We start from the raw sequence: 24856 nt of genomic DNA on the forward strand, positions 1-24856 counted from the left end.
AATAAAACAAATGTATTTATTCATCTCATGTACATCATTTGAAACATTTTCAAAAGTACTCACATGAGATGTGTTCATTTCTTTATGTGTAAAATTGGTATTAAATGACTTAGTGCACCATTAAATCCAATTAATTTAAAACCAGCCCCGAAACAGGGCGACATGGGGGGGACATAATATTCTAGAAATGTCCACAATTTTTAGGAAATAATCCTTAATCCTTATTTTAATATGCATTTTACTTGGACACACTGCAAAGAAAAAAGGTAAATGGCCGCAAAACAACTTGGAAGTAGGGACCAAGTGGAAGTAGGGCTGCCAACTGTCAAAAGGACCAAGTGGAAGTAGGGCTGCCAACTGTCGAAAGGAAACTGTCAAATGAAACACTCAAAGGGGACCCTGTCCTGTACTGAAGTGCTAAAAATGCCCAAGCATCTTGAATACGTGTGGCAAAAAGTTGGCAACACGATGTGGAAGCCTCTGTCAAACTGTTGCGTATTCAATGCAAAAGCAATAAGCAGCAATCCTGCTTTGGCTGTTGCCTATTCACCAAAGTCTCCCTTTCAGCAAATGAGGCTACTGGGTGAACAACATGCAATTCATATTCATGTGCAAAGCTTCTATGTTTTACTATGCCCCCACCAACTCCACCACTTTTCACTCTTACATCATGGGTAATTGACAGTGCGTTAAGTTCAGTAACAAAATAGACAACAAAGGTTAAGATTTTTGTAATCTTTAATTGTGGCGCAAATAATACACATCAAGACTGGTGGGCAATGCTGTCATTCTAATTGAACAAAATGATAGAAAATAAATCTGAAGATTGGCTGTAGTTTGACCTAAATAGAAAGTGCGAGAGAGGGTGATAACATCAATCGGAGTAGCTGTGTGACTCCAAATGAAACTGGCACTATATGTTTTGAATTTTGTCAAAATATCTACTCATATGAGAGGTAATATGGGGCTTTTATTTTTTGGCTTCCCAAGTTTTCAGACAGTAAAGGCCAAAGGCAATGGTGCAGGAAGACAACAGCAGCTCTAGGAATCTCGTCAACAGCAGGCAGAAGGCAAAACTGGAGCAGGTCCAAGGCAGGAATGGCTAGAACATGCATAACTGTTTCATGGCAGGCGTTGCTCAAGAAGATCTATCAGTGTGTTTCTTTCTGCTGGTCTTCTCGATCATGGTCTCAACCACTGTAGTTGTCTCTTCATAGCCTTTGACTTTTTTGTCAGACGAGAGCTTCTCCACAGACTCCACTACTTCTACCTTCTCATAGCTCATGGAGTCAGGTGGGATGGAACTGTGTGATGGCATGGGTGGAGGCCCTCGGAAGCTGCTGGGATCATCCGAGGCCTTGCTCTTGCTGCCCCGTTGGGGTGATGGCTGCCTGGGGCCTGGAGCAGGGCTGGGACCTTTGATATCACAAGGACCTGGTGGTGGACTAGGGCTTGGTTGTGGTTCTTTGGCCTTCGGATGAGGCTCTCCATTTTTGGACCTTCCCCTATCACTATTTCCATACTCTTTTCCATTTCCTGGTTCTGGATCATCTGAAGGTGAGGAAGGGGTTAAGGGTTTTGGTTCAGATGGGGGACTGTGGGGAGGTGAGGGCGTACTGCTCCAATAAGGATCATAGGGCATCATGCCATCTTGGATTGAAACGAAGACGTGACTGGCGGAAGGGGTGGTAGAGAAGAAGCAGGGGTCCAAGTAGTTAGAGTCACCCGTCACCAGTACGTAGCGCCCTTTAGTGAAGAAGTCAGCGATGGGCTCTGGTCTCTTAACCCTCCTCATGCGGTCTTGTATGATGTTACAGAGTGTGTCAAAGGCCTTGCTGATCTGGGCACCATCAGGCACATCCTCGCGAGGACTATGCTCCTCTTTTCTTGCACCTTGCTCCTCTATGACCCGTACTTTCTCCTCCTCCTCAAACTCCTCAGCAGCCCTCTCCTCCAGTCCACCTTCTAGTGGTCCTTTGGAAGTGATCTTCTTCTTTTTATACACTTTCTTAGCCAAGTTCTTCTGACGAGGCTTTATGTTGGTGATATCTTGGATAGCTTGGGTAATATCTACAAAAGCAGATATAAGACATGGTTTTTAAGAGCCAATTTGGGGTGTAATTCAGGGGTCATTCTTCAAAAGTACCTTCTGATCTCTGTAACTTTTAATAAATTAGTATGCATGTAAGCCCTGTGATGGACTGGCCACCTGTGCCTGCCTTCGACCCGAGAAGCTGGAATAGGCTCCCCCTGCTTGCCACAGCAACAAATAAGCACAAGTAAGTATGTTTAACGGTTTGCATACTAGTATGGTAATGATATTGCAAACAGTATGTTTCTGGGCCTAAGAATTAACTAAGAAACCCTTAGTTATAACTGTAAGGTTTTTGTCTCTAAGGGGTTTTATTCAGTAGCTTAAGGGGTTTCTTTCAACTGGACAATGGCCTTTAATTAACTTTATTAATTATTACATGTTTTTTGCACAATGGCAAGAAAATTAACAAGTTGAACCTAACATGATGAAAATTATAAAATAAAGTTAGCCATTGCTCAGTGAGGGATTGAAAGTTAGTTTACATGAGGGTGTTGAGATTAAGTTCACTTTGATATTTTTTAACCATACCCAAACAGAAATCTGATACATGGCAATATACTGTATATAAAATGCATATTTGAAATGTATATTCATATATTATTTTCACTGATATGAAAAAGTAAAATACTTGCATATGAAGTATATAAAACATATATTTCAAAATACAAAAAATGCAATTGTCATACAGTATATGTAACATATACAGTATTTTCCCAAATACTAGTGGAATTTCAATATGTACATACAGTATATGCTCTATAAATATACAAACTGCAAATGTACAGTATATAGATAGATAGATAGATAGATATGGCTATCCAGTATATCATATTTATGTATGGGATAGTTCGAAATACACAATAAGTACAGTACATTGGATTGTATGTAGTTTGATGTTAGTACATAGCAGTTAAAGACACCAAATATAAAGTCTGACCAAACACCATTTTCCTTAATAAATTGCCAGTTTTTCATTTTAGAAGTTATTGAATAACACCAAGGGACACAAATTAAAGCATCCACTCAAAACAAAGTTGTGAAATTATTAACCCCTATAATCACTTATTTGTTACATTGTGATACAACTAATAACTAATATGGTTTCCATCTTAAAAAGTTATTAAATTCAATATGTATAATATCCAATATCTTAACACAATTTGAAAATGTACTGTATAGCAGGAATGATTCCACACCAAACCATCAAATGTACAAGCACATGGACAATGCACAAACTAGACCGTTTTGTTTTCCTCTCAAGAAATGTTCTGTGGCTCTGTACAAACAACAATTACTCAAGTGCTTCCCACCACTCAATGTGGTACCATGAGCACACACATAAAGGTCATCGTCATTTATCATTGTTAACTGGGCCAATGCAAGTATCTGGGAAGCAGTTTAACTGCGTTTCTAGATTCAGCTCGGCTGAGAAGGAGAGAGCTAGAGACAAAGACAAAGAGTGGGCTTGACTGACAGCTGAGAGGGCGGAAATCTTCGTTCTGGCCAGCAGCTGCTGGCTGCTGATTTGTTGCATGTTAAGAATATCACAATGATCCAGTCATGTTACATAACACTAAAACCCCCAACCCCCTACCACAAGACTCTCACCTTTTCCTTTCCTGCTCATGGTAGGACTATGGGTGCATTTATAATTGGTGGTAAACAGGGTGATGGGTGTACCAATTATCGCTGAATTCAATCTGTGACAGTGAGAGAAAGAAACAAAATCAAAATGAAAATGTAATACACAGCACCTGGACACTTAGCTGCAATATTAAACATTTCAGAAGGTGTCCAAGAAAAAAAAAATGAAATATACAAAGATTTTACAGGACAGTGGATTACTGAATAATCCACTGTAATGTAAAAAGAAAGGGGGGAAAAACTAAAATATATGTACATTCCTAATCCTGGGTAGATAACAGGATAAACAGAATAAATGCAATAGTTACTTGAGTCTAAAAAGAAAGCTGGGCTTATGAGTAAGACACAAATGTAGTTTTACTGCCACTGTGTGGCAACTAGCCTGCCCTAACCCAGTTACAAACAGTCATCCACTGTGTACAAAACACAACTATCTTTGACCACAGAGGACACATTTCACCCCAAAATCAAAAGATGGGAATAAGAAATATATATTTCACATATACATATTAAGCATGTTTAAAGACCATACAGTTTTTTGGTAACACTTTTCATTAATGTTCCCTTTGTTAAGGGTTTCTAAAGGGGTTTATTAATGACTAATAATTAATTTACAAATGCATAATAAATCATGTATATGCAACTATAGCAACATGCACAAAAAGGGTGACTTTCTTGAAATACCTGCCAAATAGTGGGCCATTAATTCTTGCTTGTTATAAATGCTTTATAACACATATTTAACATTAGTAACATGTGAAAATGTACCTTAATGTAAATTGGACACATATAAAGCATTTTTAAGACGTTGCCAACATTAAAAACCTATGTACATAAAGTTGCTGTGAATGAACATGAAGACCAGAAAGGTGTTTTTGCAGAGGACCAACTGCATCAACGTGACAAGGAAAGTGACAGCACAAGTGAGTCAAGACATTAATGTATATAAAAACAAAGCAAACTGTAGCAAAATGGAAAAATTCCTCCTTTTAATCTCAATATAGTAGTCTACTATACTAGTGCATTGTGACATAAATTATGAATTAAGGCATTTTATGTTTTTGATTAATACAAGTGTGAATTTGTGTATTTATTAAGCAAGTTACAATGCTCACTATTTGGCAAGTATTGCATGATAGTCTTCTTTTTATGCATGTTTTTATAACTGCATATCAATGATTAATAATGCATTTGTAAATGACTTATTAATTATTATTTAACTCCTTTATAAACCTTTAAACAAGGGAACATTAATATAAAGTGCTATTAGGTTTTTTCCATTGTGGCAATCATTTCAATGATTGTCATTTGATTCTCATTACTGTAATGCATACAGTAAATGTACTACACAATTTTTGCAGTTGCGCCGCATCTCTGTCCCACTATTTAAAACATTTAAATGAGATAGAAGTTATAAGAGAATAAGATCTCTATGCATTCAGAAAATTCATACTGTGCATAGTACACATACTACATACTGCAGCTATAGTAAGAGTAGTATGGTAGTATGCTATAGCATACTTTCACCATACTTTGTGATCCTCTCACCTGTTATCTTCGTTCTCAATGATCCGCTTGTATCTCTCAAGTTCGTTTTCCAGTGAGGTCTGGTATATGGCTAGCTGTCGACACTTGTTGGTGTACTTCTCGAGTGACCTCTCGGCCTCTTCAATTTCCTTCCTGAGAGTCTCGATCTGTTCATTGTACAGCTGGATCTCATCGTCATAGCTCTCCTGTGTGGTTTTGATGGTCTGTTCCAACACTGATGTCTAAAACAAACAGATGCATTAAAGCTCAATTATGTTCAATGGAAACCCCACATCTACTCTCAAAAGTAATGGAGTGATCAGTTAGACAGTTTTGTTTAAAAATGTTTAGTGAAAGCAATGAATGTAGAAGATATAAGTTACTGTATGTCTCAATAGGGATTGTGAATACTAATGAAAAATGTATAGATTAGGGGATTCTCACAAAACCTGTCAAGAAAATGTCCTGGTCATATTTAACCCCAAATCAATAATAATATTAATAATAATGATGATGATGATGATGATGATAATAATAATTATAATAATAATAATATAATATGAAATTATATTTTACATAAAGAAAATGAAGCTTATATTTATGACCATTAAGATCCTTTGCATTCAGGACATTTAAGCACACTTTAACCAGTTCTCATTACTGTAACATGCCCAGACATTTTACTATTCCCCTTGTTTTCAATGATGATACTCATTTTATTTATTTTTTGTATTTTTTTTACTATGATACAGTAAAACGATGCTGTTGCTTGTTTTTTTTTTATTTATTTTTTTTACATGTTGCAGAAATGAGAATATCATCATTACTGTTTTTTGTTTCGCATAGTGTTAATGAGAATCGGGGAGTAAAATAAGCGAAACTTTTATGAAAGTAATGTCACTATGTAAAAAATCTTAATATCCTTAAAAATAGAATTCATTTTTCTATATGCAACATAGTATTTCTTATGTGTCTCTTTTTATTTTGCATCAGTCTTTCTCGCCCACTGTTGTGGAAACCCACCTCTGTCTGCAATCGCTGTTTTTGTGCCTGTAGCTGGCAGATGGCACACTTATACTCCTCCAGCTGACTCCTCAGGGCAGGCACACGCCTCTGAGTGATCAATCTCTCCTGCTCCTGTAGAAAGAGAAAGAGAGAGACCCTTTTTAGTGTAGTAATGATCAAAGATAATTTGTAATCTGATTACATTGAGGTAAAATATGTATCGCTTTGACTTATGTCCTTAATATACACCTTTCAACTACTCTGAAAGTCAAACATGCCCTAAAGCGAGTCTTTATTAAGAGAATACATCTAGAATGAAAGACTGGGAGAGCTACTCAAAAAGTGAAGGAATCAATTATTAATTTTTCATTTCAAAAATAAAAATGTAAATAAAAAAAAAAATCAAATCTGAACAATAAATAGACATACATTATTTCAAATTGTTTATTTAATTTGTAGTTAAATGTAACAAAATTATAATAATAATTTTATAATTATTAAAATTTTATAAAATTATAAAAATATTATTATTATTATTATTATTATTATTATTATTACATTTAATAATTGTTTAAATATTGAAATTGCATTGCTAAAAAAGTAAAAGTCTGACATATTTGCCAGAATGTGTCTTAAAATCCAGTCATTGGTTGCTTCCACATGTAAACAGTCCAACAGACTCCAATAGAGTCTCACGAAACAAGTCAAGAAAATGTCCTGGCCCTATTTTACTCCAAAATCAAAAGAACCCATATAGAAAAAATATATATACTGTATATTTGCATAATAAATATAAAGCCTATTTTTAGGGCCATTAAGAGTTTTTACATTGTGACATTATTTTCATGACTGTTACGCACGTTTTACCTCGCAATTCTCATTACCACAATGAGAAAAATATATATTATTTAAATTGTTTAGTATTTATACAGTTCATCACTTTAATACAATAAAAAATAAAAATAAAATAAAAATAATGATGCATTACGGTAATGAGTATCATCATTGCAAACAAATTGGGGGGTAAATGGTAAAAAAACTGTCCTAAATGTAGGCTTAATTTTCTTTATGTAAAGTATAATTTCATGCTTTTTAAATATGTTATACAGTATGCAGTGTTAAATATCTTATATATTATACTTGTTTAATATGACCAGGACATTTTCCTGACAGGTTTCGTGAGAATCACCCAATAGCATTTTTTGAATTATTATTATATAATTGATTAGCAAATGCTATTAGACATTAACTAAGTCACTGTTTAAAACAGTTTATATAAGTCACTTTAAAAAGACTCATTTTTATAAACTGTTTATCCATTCCTTGTTTTGTTTTTTTGGCACTCCTAGTCCTCCATACCAGAATACATTTATATATAAAAAATGTTTTAAAACATAATGTATGCTCTCTGCTCTATTTTATATTTGCATCTTTTCTAGACATGTCTGTTTCATTCAGTGTGATGCTGTACCAACCAGCTAATGAAAGTGCAAGTGTCATTATGTTGTATTGCTAATGCAGGCTAAATGGACAACGCAAACTCAATTTTTATGGCTTCTTGCACTAAAATGTAAATTTTCAGTAATAAAACTTGAGAGTCCCCTTTTAATGTGCCTTCTAAAGCTATTACACATTTTAATGGTTTTGTTTGTCCTTTAAAAACCAAGAAAATGTCAAGGGAGATTGAATTAGATAGCTTGACTACAAGTGACACAATCCATTATCACATTTAGAGATATCATATTTAGAGATATTAACTCAGTGATTAAATGCTTATTAGTGGTGTTATTAGTGGTAAAACATCCCAAAAACCAGGATTCTAAAAGTATACTTTAAAGAAAAGGACACAGTGTCTGAACCCCTGCTGCTCAAGACCAAAGCCGAAGTGTGATATAGGAAGATAAAGGGTGTCATTTCACAAGGAGACTGATCACTCAGGGCACATTACGAGCACTCCACTAGTTTCCCTGGCACCACTGCCACCCAATTCTTATTCTATGTGACACCAATAGAGTCAGCACGGGCCCTGAGGTGCTGCAAGGCACAAAGTCACCCTACCTCTGAGACAGACATGTTTGCCATGAGGGGAATAGTCTGGTTGATCTGCTGCAGGATGTTGAGATAGGTCTGGATCTCAGCAAGATTCTATGGGAGGAAACAGAGGAATCAATGGAGGTACATCATGAGTGTTGGAGACAGTTAAAAGGTCAATTTCATTATCGAAAGAGACTTGCACATCAGTTTCACCTTTACAAGTTGTTTAGTAACTGTATGAAATGTTTACCTTGCTCAACTGCAATTGTGGAAACAATAAAATGAATTGGATCTAGAAATGTTGTGCCATTATAGATGCTGCAAGATTGACCGCAAAAAGCATGATATCAAAATTAAACTTAAGTTCATGTCTGTTAGATTTGATGTCCTCAATATGTTACTCCTAAAGATGACAAAAGTAAAGAAACGTGCATATTCAAATTTACAGTCTCTCACAAAATATTGATTTATTCAGGTAAACTTTTCCAATGAAGTCAGTAAAACAAAACAAAACAAAACAAACAAACAAAAAAAAAAATACGCTGATGCAATAAAGGCACTAAATATAATTGTCATGATTCACTGTTGTTTGCCTTGTGTTTCTCCCGTCATCTGTTCCTCCTGGACTACATTTCCCATAATTCCCTGCCCTCATCACTGCCAGCTGTCCTTGATTGTCCTCACCTGTGTTTCATAAACTCATTAGTCTTTGTGTATTTAATGCCCTGTTGTTTTATATGTTTTGACCTCCTGTTCATTGACCCATTTCTGTCGTAGTTGTTTCCGCTTTTCCTGTGTTTTTCCCATTGTGGATGTTTCTTTTGTTCCTGTGTTTACCCTGTTAATCTGTACTTTATTTACTTTATTAAATACTATTTCGCTGCACCTAGATCCAGCTCTCGTGACTTCCTTTCCAATACGTTACAGAACAACTGACTGCACAAATGGATCTAGCGGTGACGTTTGTCCAGTTGAGCTGGGAGGATTTGCCCATAGGGAATACTCCCTTCGTTTCAACACCATTGCCAGCGCCTCGGGATTTGTGGACTCCCATCTTAAATTGATCTACTGGATTGGACTATTAGCTCACCGGTGGTGGGATTTTCCAGAGACCACACTTGGAGAGAGTACGTGAGGTTAACCCAGGAAACTCTTGCTTCTGAGGATCCTCCTCTCTCTGTCCCGATCCTGGCTTCTGAGCCTTCCACACCTGTGTCCTCTCCATGCCATGTCCCAGTCAAGTCTGAGTCGGTTCCACGCCATGTCATAACCTTGCCTTCCGTGACTCCCTGCTTGAAGCCCTTCTCTGCCCTTGTCTTCAAGTTGAATTATCCACCCCTGATGTCGGTACGTAGGGTCACGAAGACCCTTCCTCGCAGCTTGTCAGTACTCCTACCTGCCACTGCCAACGAGCCAATGCCCACGCCTGCCACGGCCAACGAGCTGGAAGCCCCGCCCGTCCCAGAGCCTGCGTTGCCAGCCTCGCCCATCCCAGAGCCTGCGTTGCCAACTTCGGCCTCCCGGAGGAGGAGGAGGAGGAGGAGGATGGCTTCTGTTTCCAAGTCTCTGTCTACGCCCACAACCACAGAGGTCACTTCCCAGTCATCCTGGACTCTTAGCCTCGAGCCTGCCATGGCTCCGCCTTCTACAGCTTCGCCCCTCGAGCCTGCCACGGCTTTGCCCCTGGAGCCTCCCACAGCTCCGCCTGCCACAGCTTTGCCCCCCGAGCCTACTACAGCTCCGCCTTCCATAGCTCCTACCCTCCGAGTCTTCTATGGCTCCAGTCTCTAGTCTGTGGCCACCTCCCAGGCCTCCTGACCCTATCTCAACCCTGTGGTCACCACCCAGGCCTCCTGATCCGGTTTCAGCCCTGTGACCGCCAACCAGGCCTCCTGATCCAGTCCTTACCCTGAGGTGGTCTCCTGACCGTTTGCCTGATCTGCTATGGTCTCCTTGGTCTCCTGGCCATCCGCCTGATCTGCTCTGGACTTCTGGGTCTCCTGTCCGTCCGCCTGATCTGCTCTGGTCTCCTGTCCATCCGCCTGATCTGCACTGGTCTCCTTGGTCTCTTGGCCATCCACCCGAACTGATCTGGTCTCCCTGTCTCATGGCTGTCCACCTGATCTGCACTGGTCTCAGTCTCTCGGCCTTCCACCTGTTCTGCTCTGGTATCTTTGGTCTCCGGCTCCATCTTGGCCCTGCCTCCCTGACCAGCCTTCCTTGGGCTTCAGGAGCCACCCATTGGGGGGGTTTTCTGTCATGATTCACTGTTGTTTGCCTTGTGTTTCTCCCCTGTCATCTGTTCCTCCTGGACTACATTTCCCATAATTCCCTGCCCTCATCACTGCCAGCTGTTCTTTAAAGTTCTCACCTGTGTTTCATTAATGAAAAAAGACTGAGTTAGTGTATTTAATGCCCTGTTGTTTGCTCATTCCTTGTCAGTTGTTATATGTTTTGACCTCCTGTTCATTGACCCATTCCTGTCATAGTTGTTTCCTCTGTTCCTATGTTTTTCCCATCGTGGATGTTTCTTTTTGTTCCTGTGTTTACCCTGTTAATCTGTATTTTTTACTTTATTAAAAACTATTTTGCTGCACTTAGATCCAGCTCTCATGCCTTCCTTTCCAATGCGTTACAATAATAAATTGAATGAAACAATCTTTACAGTGTGGTTGTGAAATAAACTCTGCTAGTCTATTGGCTATTTTTATTATTATTTTTAAAGGGGTCATGAAATGGAGAATCAAATTTTCCTTGATATTTAGACATATAAGAGGTAACTGTACTATAAAAACACGGTAAAATTCATAACTCAAAACTTCCTCCCAAGTCTAAAAAGAGCATTTATAGTTGCCACCCTTCTGAAACGTCTCATTTTGAAATCTGTCTGTTTGTGGCGTCACGAAACATTACTTATTTACACATCCCACACAGCCTTCCATGGCTAACTATTCCTAATATAACATCAAAGGAGACCCATCTGGACTATTTTGTATATAAACATAAACTACACAGACTCTTTAAACACTGTTATGTATCTTGCTGCTTTTAAAAGACAATGTCTCAAGTTACTGAAGTCAACTCTGAAAGCGAGAAGCAATTCTCTCATTCAGCTGCTGCCTCTGTCGTGGACATGTTCTTTCACCCATTTGCACTATTTTTAATTGTTGTTGTATGTAAACATAGGACATCTTTGACGATGGATGTCTTTGACCGTTTTGGTATGTTTCCGCTGATGTGCACCTCAGTGCGCCTACAGTATGCATGTGTGTAATTTCACTGTTCTTTGGACTATGATGTGTTCTTTTTTTCGGCTCATGTCAGTGTCGATTGTTTGTGAGCCGTCATAATACGATCCAAGCTTTGCAAAGGAGCTGTTATTGAAGGATGGAGCAGTTAAAAAAAACACTTCAAAAACTTAAGTAAACCATTTTATTCATGAATATTTCAAATGTCATGACTGTTTGATAGTTTATGGTACTGAGTGATAACAGTTGTGCTTGAGATGAACAGTTTAATATATTCAGATGCAATGTGTTGGATGTGCGTTGTGTGTAAGCCCTGCTATTTTGTTTTATAATGTCAAGGGTTCATTATCTTCAGATTGAGTTTGCTGAATTTGAGGGGCTCCACGATGTTAGCCAATCATAACAGTGTCCGTTTACGTTTAAGTTTTAAGGAGGTGCTTAGACCAAAACCGAGCATTTCAGACAGAGGGCCAAAAACAGGGTGGAAAATGATCATACATTACCAAATAGTGACTGTTTTGGTGCAAAAAAAAAAAAACATTTATAACATTATCAGTGGACCTCAGGGAAGAAAATACAATTATATATATATATATATATATAAAAAGCACTTCATGACCCCTTTAAACCAGTGAGCCCATTGATATGTACCAGCCAAACTTTTTTCAATGGGGAAAATTAATAGGAAATATATCAACACAGGAAAGACGATTGGGCTTGTTGAGCCATTTCATGGGATCTTTAAGTCACACATGGAACTGTATGAATGGCACTGCATTACCAATAATGCAATAAAAAAATTTTTTTTTTTTTTTTTTTCTCAGAACGAAAAGCACTTTTCTGAGCCATTTTTTGCAATGACTTAAAACCAACTGGATTCAAATTTAAATGGAAGTCAGATCCCCTCAAGTTCACTCGGGTGTCCTAGAAGAGTAACCAGATGTGGTTTAACACATTAATAATTACATGTTCCAAAAATTTCAACCAGAAAATGCACCAAAATATTTATTGTATTCATTTTTGTAACGTTACAGAGCAGGACAGGCAAGAGACAAAGACGACGATGATGATGAGAGAACCCAAGAGCTGTTTTATTTACAAATTTAATAAATCCAAAAATGTGAATCCAAAGTGAAAACAAAACAATCTAAACCAGAACATAAACTAAACTTGACTAGGCTAGACTAGACTAGACTAATAGCATGAACAATGACACTACGTTACACCAACAAAACTCGACAAAGGACTAAATAACATGAGGGCTATAAATACATAAATACAACCCAAAATGTAACAACATAAGACATCCAATGACAAGACAGAACTAATAAAAAAGATATCAAGACAATCAAACATGAATCAATGACAGGACAAGACTTATAAATGAAATAATAAGACTAATAAACACATGAACCAAGAAAAGACAGGACTAATAAACATGGAACATGACACATGACAAGTCACATGACAAGATGGGATCACAAAAGGGGAACAGGAACACACATGACAAGACACATGACAAGAAACAGGGAAACACTGAACTAAACTTCAAAATAAAAGACATGACTAAAAGAACGACATGAATCAAATCATGAACACATATACGCAGGTGGGGAGTAACGGAATACATGTAATGGGATTACGTATTTAAAATCCAAATTATAAATAACTGTATTCCACTACAGTTACAATGTAAATAATTGGTCATTAGAATACAGTTACATTCAAAAAGTATTTTGATTACTGAAGAGATTACTTTGCATTTTATTGTCATTTGTTTCATTTAATATTTAGTCCTTTCAGATGGAAAACATTTATACATATAAATGATGTGATCCAAAGTGCATTTGAACAGCAGTGAAACACTTTCTTATGATGTGTTACATTCATACGAGCAGACAGAGAAGTAAGTTTGAAGTAAAGTTTGGAGCAGAAGAAATAGAAATAAACCTTGTGTAAATTGTCAGCTTTACTCTAAGCTAAAATGCTATTTCTAGCCATTTTACATGCACATGTTACCAGGCACGAACATATTTTTTTATCAAGAAAATTCACATTGGATCATAATTTCTTTTTTTCTAGTAAGACCTTTGATATTAGGGCAAAAATCATATTCTTGATAATAATTTTTGTATTGTTTTCCTGTAAAAATATCTAAAAATCCTTAAAACAAGATCAATTTGATTTATCTTGTTTCAGAAACAACACTGCATAAGATATTTGGGTTTTTCAGAGAATGTATTTTTAACATGTGTATTTTGTCTTACTGTACTGAGTTTTTATAGTCAAAACAAGTGAAAAAAATCTACCAGTGCTGAAGAAGTAATCCAAAGTATTTAGAATACATTACTGACCTTGAGTGGAATACATTTCAAAAGTAACCCTTCCAACCCTGCATATACATGACAATTTGGAACAGTATATACAAATTTTATCATTTAAATCCTAAAACCCTTTTTTTTGTGTGAAATGTTTGGTGTCTATTGCAATGACATTTTTTATATTTTTAAATGCGTTTCAAGTGTCCAAATACTTTTTGGCGCCTGTGTACAACAAAGTTGTTTAAAAAAAAAAAAAAAATGTTCATAACCCATTTTATTTCCATAATCTTACATATTCTGAGTTAAACAGGTTATTGAATAATAAAACATGTAGGGTAGGACTTGATTTTATCTATCAGGAATTCACTAGATAGTGAAAAAGGGGTATTACACAGCAAAAAAGATCATAATAGTAGATTCCTAAATGTAAAAATAAAATCCCTATCATTTTCTCCATAGAGAAATTTTCAACACAGACCTACAATGAGCTTTGAGGTTAAGTGTTGATACTGTATATGCTTCCGCAGGAGCCACAAGTTGGTGTGATTTCAACTTCATTAAAAAAAAAAAAAAACATGTGCAATAGCTGAGTTCCTAGTGAAGAACTACACTACCCACAAATCCTGAAGAGAGATCCACCAATCAGAGAAATCTGTTACCATGGAACCAAATATTGACGCAAAAGAGCTGAACAGTGAACACTCACTCCCAAGAGGATATATACACACACACACACACACACACACACACACACACACACACACATGTAGTTTTTATACTTATCAATAACTGTAAGTCAATAGTTTTATGTTCTACTGTAGTTTTTTTTATTTTTATTTGAGTACATCATTTGCAATGTTTACAACCGTTTGAAATGTTTATTGTGGAATAATACCTACTGTTTCACGTCCTGTTTTAAAAAAATAAAATAAAATAGTAGGCAGAATTTAATATATGATATGCTGAAGTGTTCAGTAATAGTAAATGCAGTATTAGTTTTCCATTCTGAACATTTATTTCTTTTGGAATGACTTGCACCAACAAATTGTACATATTCCTAAGTGACCGAGAATTTTAAAAGTAAATTGAAATAGTATGTGTTTCTCATTCAGCAAACACTTCCGCTGGCAACAGTTAATTTTACACAAGATTTTTTGAGAAGCTGCTCAAAAGACAGAAGTGTAAATAGGGGTTGAAGTACAGGCAGCACAAATCAGGCGCATGCCTCCTACCTTTTTGTGCCTCTCTTTGGTAGCATTGACATCATCTTGAAGGAACTGCAGCTGGATTTGATACTCAAGGTTCCTCAAAAGCACTGTGTCGGCCTCCTGCAGACATGAGAGCAAATGGAATCAGCGAGAGACCACATTCGTATTGTACAAAGAGACACTTTCTCATGATACGTTGCGCATCAAACGGCGACGCAACAGTCAATCATAAAAAAAGACATCTTACAGCTTTTTTCATAGTTATATGTTGCAGTGCATGGTAGATGGAAGGAGGTAATGGAAAGAAATTCTAGATTTTTAGATTCTTATTAGCCCTTTCAGCATTTGACACATACAATCTGAAGTGAAAGGGAATATTAGAGCTATAAGGCTCTCAAGACCATGCAACGTGACAAAATGCAGTGCCTAAAACCCCTTAACTGTGGTCAAATTACTGTAATGCACAGCCTTGAGCAGTTTCATAAATTAACTTTTTTACTAAGTAGGATGTCTGTGGGACTCTGTGTGTTAGTATTTCTTTAGTGGTGTAAATAGTATCTGCCATTATTTGCACTGGGGTGCAAATAGCATCTATCACTATTTGCAATTACTGCAAATAGCCTCTGACTTTTTTATTTTATTTTATTTTTTAGATTTTTTAGCTTTTTTTTAGCTTTATGAGGGCCTATATGACCTATACACTGATGAGCCAAAACATTATGACCACCTGCCTAATATGCTGTTGGTCCTCTGCATGCCACCAAAACAGTGCCAACCTGCCGACCCCTGAAGGTGTCCTGTGGTATCTGGCACCAAGACATTAGCAGCAGATCCTTCAAGTCCTGTAAGTTGCAAGGTAGTGCCACCGTGGATCAGACTTGTTGGTCCAGTGCATCCCACAAATGCTCAATCCGATTGAGATCTGGCTAATTTGGAGGCCAGGGCAACACCTTGAACTCTTCATCATGTTCCTCAAACCCTTCCCGAACAGTGTGTGCAGTGTGGCAGGATGCATTATCCTGCTGAAAGAGGCCACTGCCATCAGGGAATACCATTGCCATAAAGAGGTGTACCTGGTCTGCAACAATGTTTAGGTAGGTGGTACGTGTCAAACTGACGTCCACATGAATGGCCAGGCCCAGTGTTTTCCAACAGAACATTGCCCAGAACATCACACTCCCTCCACCATCTTGTCGTCTTCCCACAGTTCATCCTGGTGCCATCACTTCCCCAGGTAAACAGTGCACACGTACACGGCCGTCCACATGATGTAAAAGGAAATGGGACTCATCGGACCAGGCGACATTCTTTCACTATTCCAAGGTCCAGTTCCGATGCTTGTGTGCCCATTGTAGGCACTTTTGACAGTGGACAGGGGTCATCGTGGGCACTCTGACCGGTCTGCAGCTACACAGCCCCATAAGCAGCAGGGTGCAATGCACTCTGTTTTGTAATACATTCCTTCTGTAACCATCATTAAAATTCTCTATGACTTGTGCCACATTAGACCTTCTGTCGGTTCAGACCAGACGGGATAGCCTTTGTTGCCCTCATGCATCAATGAGCCTTGGGCGCCCAACACCCTGTCACCGGTTTGTGGTTTGTCCCTCCTCGGACCACTGTCGGTAGGTACTCACCACTGTTGCCCGGGAGCACCCCACGAGCCTTGCCGTTTCAGATATGTTCTGACCCAGTTGTCTGGTCATAACAATTTGGCCGTTGTCAAAGTTGCTCAGCTCTTTACTCCTGTCCATTTCTCCTGCATTCAACACGCTGACTACGAGAACTGATTGTTTGCTTACCATCTAATCCACCCAGACCTTGACATGTGGACTTGTTAGGAGATGATCAACATTATTCGCTTCACCTGTGAGTGGTCATAATGTTTTGGCTCATATGTGTATGTATATTTCTAACCATATATAAAAAATAAATAAATCACTGTGTCTTCCTTTCATGTTAAATACTTTTAATCAATTCATTCAAATTCAACCTGAATAATTAGGTTGTTACCTATAAAATTAAATCAGCATCATTTCATATTTTGTATGGTAATTTATTTAATTAAGCCTAGAATAAAATCTCAGAAGATACCATCAAAGAATTCATTAAAGGGACATTTTATTAGAATGTCTTATTAGAGAAATAAGTGACTGTAGGCCAGGGTAAGAAATGAATGGGGCTGAGATTAAACAATTATTGGGGGAGCCCCTAGGGGTTGCGAACCTCCTGTTGAAAGCCTTTTATTGCATTTAATAATAACAGAAAACGTTGTCAAGATAAACTTTGAAGGTTGGCTTGACCAAGGCTGAAGGTTACTAAGTCCTTATGTGATTAGAATACAGTTTGAAGAGAGAATTCAACTTTGAATGATATGATTATTTTGAAGTTTGAATACTTAGGCAGCTGAAAGAGAGATTTGAAGGTTGAACGCTATGGCTGATCGGGAATTCTGGGTGTTTGCTACAGTGTTGCTACTGTAGTTGATTACTATTGTGTTCTTCATGGTTGTAGGTTGGTTGGATGGATGGATGGATGGATGGATGGATGGATGGATGGATGTGCCTCAATGCTTTAACAATTGACTATGAAATGGAAGGTCAGGGAATGGTAGATTTATTTGTACCTTATTGAGTTGTTCCAACGTGCGTCGCAGCTGCTCCTGATATTCACATTCATTTCTGTATCTGTGAAGAACAGAGAGTAATTCACAGTTTATCACAGCAGTCATGTATGTGCATGTAACTGGGTCTAAGGCTGTTTCTAACCAATAAGCATTATTAATCAGTGTCTGCTTTTTTTTTTTTTTTTTTTTTTTTTTTGTCCATAATTGAACAGGTTGTCCTGTGTTATGAAGCACAGTAAACATTAACTAAACAACCAATTCTCATTCATTACAACCCTTGACCTAGAGTAAGACAGTAATTTAGCTTTTATCCAAAGCCACGTGTCGTACACTTGTTATGTTATATTATTTATAGTGCTTTTCTGACACTACACAAAGCGCTTTACATACAGAACAGGGGACTCTCCTCACCCACCACCAGTGTGCAGCATCCACCTGGATGATGCAACAGCAGCCATAGTTCACCAGTACACTCACCACACACCAGCTGTTCTTGGAGAGGAGAGAGTACATTTATATAGCCAATTCAGGGATGGAGATTATTAGGAGGCCATGACTGATACAGGCCAATGAGAGGAATTTGACAAGGACACCACTTTCCTGGGATTTTTAGTGACCACAGAGAGTCAGGACCTCGATTTAACATCTCATCCAAAGGACGGTGCCTTTTTACAGTACAGTGGCCCTGTCACTATACCAGGGAATTTGGACCCACACAGACCGCAGGGTGAACACCCCCTGCTAGCCTCACAAACACCTCTTCCAGCAGAAACCTTAGTTTTCCCCAGGAGGTCTCCCATCGGGTACTGACCAGGCTCAACGCTGCTTAGCTTTAGTGGGTAACCATTCAGAGTTTTCTTCGAATCTAACAAAATGTACCTTTAGAGCAAGAAAAAACAATTGCCAAAAATAAACTTAATTCAAGATATATTCTCTGAAAAAAAAAAGTCTTATCTTACATAATTTTGCTTTTCAAGTAAATGTATCTTGTTTTGAGCAAGTTTTATATATTTTAGGTAGAAAACAAGACAAATATACTAATAAATATACTACAAAGTCATTGTATTCAGAAAAAATGGAATATAGTGTACGAGTTGTATAATTACTTTTAATGAGTACAATTTAATTGTGCATTCAAACACACACATACCTTTACACTATGGCACAACTAAGGGTTTTCCTGGCTCCAGAAATGGTTTTCTCTAGTGGCTGATGTACATGGTCATCCACACACTCAAAATTGGTTGGTTAAATAACTGCAATTAATTAATCATTAACATAATTACTTAATTGCATTTCATGTTTACATTGGATATACTGGATTTTACACCTTTTTATTTTATTTTTATTTTACTTCAGGTTGGTATGGGAAATCAAACTAAACTAATTCAATTTAAATTACACCTTTCTATAGGGCTAGTGATAATATTCTTGAGTAGACCACTGTACTGAGTTTCCTACTCAAATATTGTTTTTCTTTCATCAGACTCTTCATAGTTTACAATAAGACATCTCTTGAAATAACTAAAGGCAAACATGGCCAGTTTGTTGAATATCAGACATCATAAAAGAAAAAGCAGTTTTACATTCTACTTGCCCTTATAAAAAGTTTAGCCTACCATTGTTCTTCCATTGTGTAACCCTCCTGTTATGTTTGGGGTCAAACTGAACCAACAGCAACTTAAAATATGCTTAAAAATATGCTTAACTTTATAGAAAAAATTTAATCTTTCTGACTTTTCCTACATTTATTAGAAGAACAATAAATAAGTACTTCACAAGCTTCAGAGTTTTCACAATCCCTGTACACATTTTGACCATATCGATGATGTTTGAAGTAATTTTGACCTGAACATATTTTATCGTAGGCAACCTGGAAAAATTTACAGCTTTGTCTCTACTGTTTTACCTTTTCTTGCTGACTCTCTCCCATGATATTGTCAACTTATTACAAAATAATCATTCACCTTTATGTTTTAACATGAGTTTTTCTCTATTAGTGTAACGATCTGGAAGGAAGTCACGAGAGCTGGATCTAGATGCGGCTAAGGAGTTTAATGAGAAATAAACAAGTACAAAATAATGGGTAAACAAAGGAACAAAAAACATCCACGATAGGAAACAAGAACATGAACAGGAGGAAAAATCTACGAAGAGAAATGGTCATACACGGAAGGTCAAAACACATAACAACTGACAAAGAACAAGCAAACAACAGGGCATTATATACACAAAGACTAATGAGTTAATGAAACACAGGTGAAGACAATCAAGGACAGCTGGCAGTGATTAAGGCAGGGAATTATGGGAAATGTAGTCCAGGAGGAACAGATGACAGGGGAGAAACACAAGGCAAACAACACTGAATCAATGCCCCCCACCCCCGGAGACCAAGGAGACCAGAGCAGATCGGGTGGACGTTCAAGAGACTAAGGAGACCAGAGCAGATCGGGTGGGTGGGTGAGAGACCAAGGAGACCAGAGCAGATCAGGTGGACGGCCAGGAGACCAGAGCAGATCATGCGGACGGCCAGGAGACCCAGAAGACCAACTCAGGGTAGGGACTGGATCAGGAGGCCTGGTTGGCGGCCACAGGGCTGAAACAGGATCAGGAGGCCTGGGTGGCAACCACAGAGGCCTGTGGTCGTGGGCGTGGACTGAGACTCGGGAACAACCTCTGTGGTCGTGGCTGTGGACTGAGACTCGGGAATGACCTCTGTGGTCGTGGGCGTGGACTGAGACTCGGGAACAACCTCTATGGTCGTGGCCGTGGACTGAGACTCGAGAACGACCTCTGTGATCGTGTACATGGGCAGAGACTCAGAAACGACCTCCATGGTCGTGTTCATGGGCAGAGACTCTGAAACGATCTCCGTGGTCATGTACATGGGCAGAGACTTGGAAACGGAAGCCTTTCTCCTCCTCTGGGAGGCCGACGTAGGCAATGCTGGCTCTGGGATGGACGAGGCTGGCATTACAGGCTCTGGGATGGACAAGGCTTCCAGCTCGTTGGCCATGGCAGGCGTGGGCATCGCCTCGTTGGCCGTGGCAGGCGTGGGCACTGACAATTTGTGGGGAAGGGTCTTCGTGGCCCTACGCACCAATATCAGTGGCGGATAATTCAACTTGGAGATAAAGGCAGTGAAGGGCTTCGAGACAGGGGCCGCGGAATGCTTGGAGCAATGAGTCGAGAGAGAGAGCTGGACTGTGGCATGGCGTGGAACAGACTCAGACGTGGCTGTGACATGACGTGGAGCAGGCTGAGGCGTGGCTGTGATCAGAATGCCTGATCTTCTGTAAAGCTGTTTGAAATGATGTGTGTTGTGAAAAGCGCTATACAAATAAAAATGACTTGACATGGCATGGAGCAGGCTGAGGCATGGCTGTGACATGGCATGGAGCAGGCTGAGGCGTGGCTGTGACATGGCATGGAGCAGACTGAGGCGTGGCTGTGACATGGCATGGAGCAGGCTGAGGCATGGCTGTCACAGGGCACGGAGCAGACGGAGGCGTGGCTGTGACAGGGCGTGGAGCGGACTCAGGTGTGGAAGACTTGGAAGCCGGAACCAGGATTGAAAGAGGAGGATCCTCTGCAGAGAGTGTCTCTAAGATTAGCCTCACATACTCCTCCCAAGTGCAATCTCCAGTCTCTGGCAATTCCCTCCACCGGTGCGTTGTTAGTCCGATTCGGTAGATGGATTTCAGGGTATCATCATCAAAACTTGTGTGGACGGCAACAGTGGAGAAGAAATGAGAGAACTCTCTTACTGATAAGTCCGCCTGGCTCAGCTGTACGAAGTACGCAGCTAGATCCATTTTTGCAGTCAGTTGTTCTGTAACGATCTGGAAGGAAGTCACGAGAGCTGGATCTAGGTGCAGCTAAGGAGTTTAATGAGAAATAAACAAGTACAAAATAACGGGTAAACACAGGAACAAATAAAACATCCACGATGGGAAACAAGAACATGAACTGGAGGAAAAATCTACGAAGGGATCTGGTCATACACAGGAAGTCCAGGAGGAACAGATGATGGGGTGAAACACAAGGCAAACAACAGTGAATCATGACAATTAGAGAGCTTTTGGCCCCCTTACAGTGTTTCAAGACTTTAAAAACCTCTTTTTGACTAATTGTGAATGCTTTATATCAACAGCTTTTCCTAAAATTAAGGCAGAAAACAAATAATTGTAAAAACAACATAATAATGTGTTTATAATTTTTTTAAAAAATATTTTTCTTACATCCATGAATCAAAAGGCATCGCTTTCAGATGCAATAAACATTTACAAATGGCCTGTACATTGTAAAAAATGTGCAATTATTACTGTTCTGAATTTGTGTTTGGCATGCAACATCAATAGTGCCACAGAAAAAGGTACACACATTTGAATTGATGCAAAAATGTCTGATGGGGGATGGCGCTTGCCAGTAACTCGGCAGAATGGGGTCGATATCAGGGTGCTGGAATATTACAGAGCAACATGTTGACTTCCTGTATGATTATGTTGATTGGAAAGGGAGAGGTTTTCAATTGTATTTATCAATAAATGAAGGGACACAATCAGTAGGCATGACATAATAGCAAATAACATTTTGAATTTGAGTAATTAATCTTATTTTAGAATGTTTGGGTTCTCAATAGCATTCATTAACTGAATGTACTGGTACCCTCGTTTGTGAACGAAATGACTGGAAGAGGTATTAGAGAGGCCAGCAGGGGGTGCTCATCCTGGGGTCATTGTGGGTTCTAATGCTCTAGTATAGTGACGGGAACACTATACTGTAAAAAGGCACCGTCTTTTGAGATGAGACGAGACATCTTGTTCATGAACAAACTGAATTTACTGATTCACTCGTTTGCAAAAAAAAAATGAATGAATGAATCAGGCAACTCATTTGTGAACAAGAATCTGTTTACACAGCCCTGCTGACTGGCTGAACTTGAGGAGGAAGCATGTCATTTTTTCAGTTCAGCAATCTAGTTCAAGTAAAGGGGCCATTGAATTATGAATAAAAGTACACATGGCACAGTCTGAAAGTGTGTGTCTCATGCCAAAGGAGTAAGAGTTTAAAACCATGGAGTAGAGTTACTGTTCACTTATGGAATGCCAAATAAACAATTTGACGAAAGATTCATTATAATTATTATTATTATTATTATTTATGTTTTAATTTGTGCTCCACAGATGAAAGAAAGTCATACAGCGGGAGCAACATTAGGGTGAGTAAATCATTTTTATATTTGGTTGAACTTTTCTTTTAACTTTTATTGTTTTTTTGACAATTTAACTGAAATCTTTATAGGGGTCATGAAATGAGGAATCAAATTTTACTTGATCTTTTGACATATAAGAGGTCATTATACTCTTAAAAACGTACTGTAAGTTTCAGAACTCAAAATGTGCAAAAAAAGCATTTGTTGAGACCAAGCTGCCGAAACGATTCATTCTCTACTTCCTCAACATTGTGATGTCACACCATAGTAGACATTTGCATCTGACCACAACAACACGTCAATGCCTACTTTACCATTTTACTTCTGTAGCCCGCCCAGCAGTGGTGAGCAGTGAGATGGCAAGTAGAGAGCAAGTCAGTCAAGACCAGAGAGCCAATCATAACATTGGGTGTTTACTGTCAAGTCTTAAAGAAGCAGCAGCACCAAAACCGAGCGTTTCTGACAGAGGTTCAGAATGAGGGAATGATGGTGGAAAATAATCATATTTTACAAATATTGTATATTGTTTGTGCAAAATGTTTTACAAATATTATATGTGAATCTCAAGGAATATATTAAAATAATTTAAAAAAGGCATGTCATTACTCCTTTAAGTGAAAACATCACTATTTTTAATTGTAAATCCGAGTTAAGACTACCTTCAAGCGGTTCACTTTAACTTTAATGTGGTCATTATTGCGAAGACGACATTAAAAGAACTCGATTAGAAAGTTTTTGAGAGATCACTTAGTGACTCAATTTACTTATATTCTTCAAGTATATTCAGCTTGTTATGGTTTGCAGTTTAATGTGTAAAGCAGAGTTGTAGCTTTTGATGCTTTTACACTCTAATTATGCGTTCTAACCTGCTGTTGTACTCATCCAGCATGCGTTCAGCATCTTTGAACTCTCTCTCCAGCTTTGCGCGATCAGACAGCAGTTCTCGAATGCGCTGTCTGTTGATGCTGATCTGCTCACTGAAGGCTTCCTCTAGTCCGGGTGCCTCCTCCATGTGCTGCAGGGTCTCCAGCTGCTTACGGAACACAGCGTTCCGCTGCTCCAGCACGCGCGCCCGGTTTATGTAACGCGCAAAGCGGCTGTTCAGCTGTTGCAGGCTGTCCCAGCCTGGAGCAGCCGCTGCAGAGGGTCCACCGGTGGGAGCAGGCTCCGTCTCCGGACTGCTGGGCTCCTCGAAGACATCGGAGTGCTCATACTTCTTCTTGCGCACCTCGTGCAGGTAGCTAGTCTTGAACATGCCGCGTGTGTGATGGTGTCTTACTCCGCGATGTTCTGTGTTAGTGCTTTTCCCCTCAGCACCTTTAGTGTGTGAAAACTAGGGTGCTCACCCTCCGCTGTCTCATGCTAGACTAAACTCTGCCCGTTCGGGCCCTGGGGCCAAATAGCTAAACACTTTTCAACCTGGTGTTTTGCATAGGATCACCTATGGATTCTTCCAGTGGAATCATGTGCACAAGGCCAGCAAAAGCTCTGTCATTGTTGAGGGCTTTGCTATGCTGAATGATCTGTAGAGCTTTTGTTTCGAGCTCAGTGGCTTTGTCTACAATCACAATGATGCACTTCCACGGCCCTCTTTTTGACAATGAAAAGTTGCAGGGTCTGCTATTTCACAGCACACCAAACAACAACTTTTCAACTACAGCCTGGCAGGGCCACATTCATACATTTCCGGGAATACTGCTAAACATTATGTAAATTCTGCAATTGATAAACTTACAGTACATCATAATTTAATGCCTTATATAGGCAAAAAAAAGTCATATGTAGGCTTTTTTTGTCCCTTGCAAAAAAGTATTGTGGTGGAATCATGGTATAGTGATGGTATCAGATGGTAATATCATGGTCCTTGACACCAGTGGTGGAAAGAGTACTGATTTTTTTTTACTTAAGTAAAAGTACTGCTATTGAAGAAATA

At 38.9% G+C, this 24856-nt stretch overlaps 1 protein-coding gene across 1 annotated transcript; it reads right to left on the bottom strand.

Annotated features, from left to right (window-relative positions):
- Nucleotides 1–720: 720 nt before the first annotated feature.
- On the bottom strand, nt 721–24326 carry LOC127412309 (filensin-like). Its single transcript, XM_051648558.1, has 8 exons — nt 23790–24326; nt 17709–17769; nt 15107–15202; nt 8330–8416; nt 6290–6403; nt 5288–5508; nt 3704–3795; nt 721–2070 (listed from the first exon to the last, which is right to left on the bottom strand). The coding sequence occupies exons 1-8, from the start codon at nt 24176–24178 to the stop codon at nt 1139–1141; spliced, it is 1992 nt and encodes a 663-aa protein (XP_051504518.1). The 5' UTR covers nt 24179–24326; the 3' UTR covers nt 721–1138.
- Between the last annotated feature and the right edge of the window lie 530 nt (nt 24327–24856).

Source organism: Myxocyprinus asiaticus, chromosome 21 (assembly GCF_019703515.2).
Source record: "Myxocyprinus asiaticus isolate MX2 ecotype Aquarium Trade chromosome 21, UBuf_Myxa_2, whole genome shotgun sequence".
NCBI lineage: Eukaryota > Metazoa > Chordata > Actinopteri > Cypriniformes > Catostomidae > Myxocyprinus > Myxocyprinus asiaticus.

Excerpts from the sequence above, each read along its gene's own strand:
- LOC127412309 (XM_051648558.1), bottom strand. The coding sequence starts at position 24,178 with ATGTTCAAGACTAGCTACCTGCACGAGGTGCGCAAGAAGAAGTATGAG. Across the intron at positions 8,417-15,106 it reads CCAAAGAGAGGCACAAAAAG|AATCTTGCTGAGATCCAGAC; the intron begins GTAGGAGGCATG and ends TTCCTCCCATAG. Across the intron at positions 5,509-6,289 it reads AACAGCGATTGCAGACAGAG|ACATCAGTGTTGGAACAGAC; the intron begins GTGGGTTTCCAC and ends TGTTTGTTTTAG.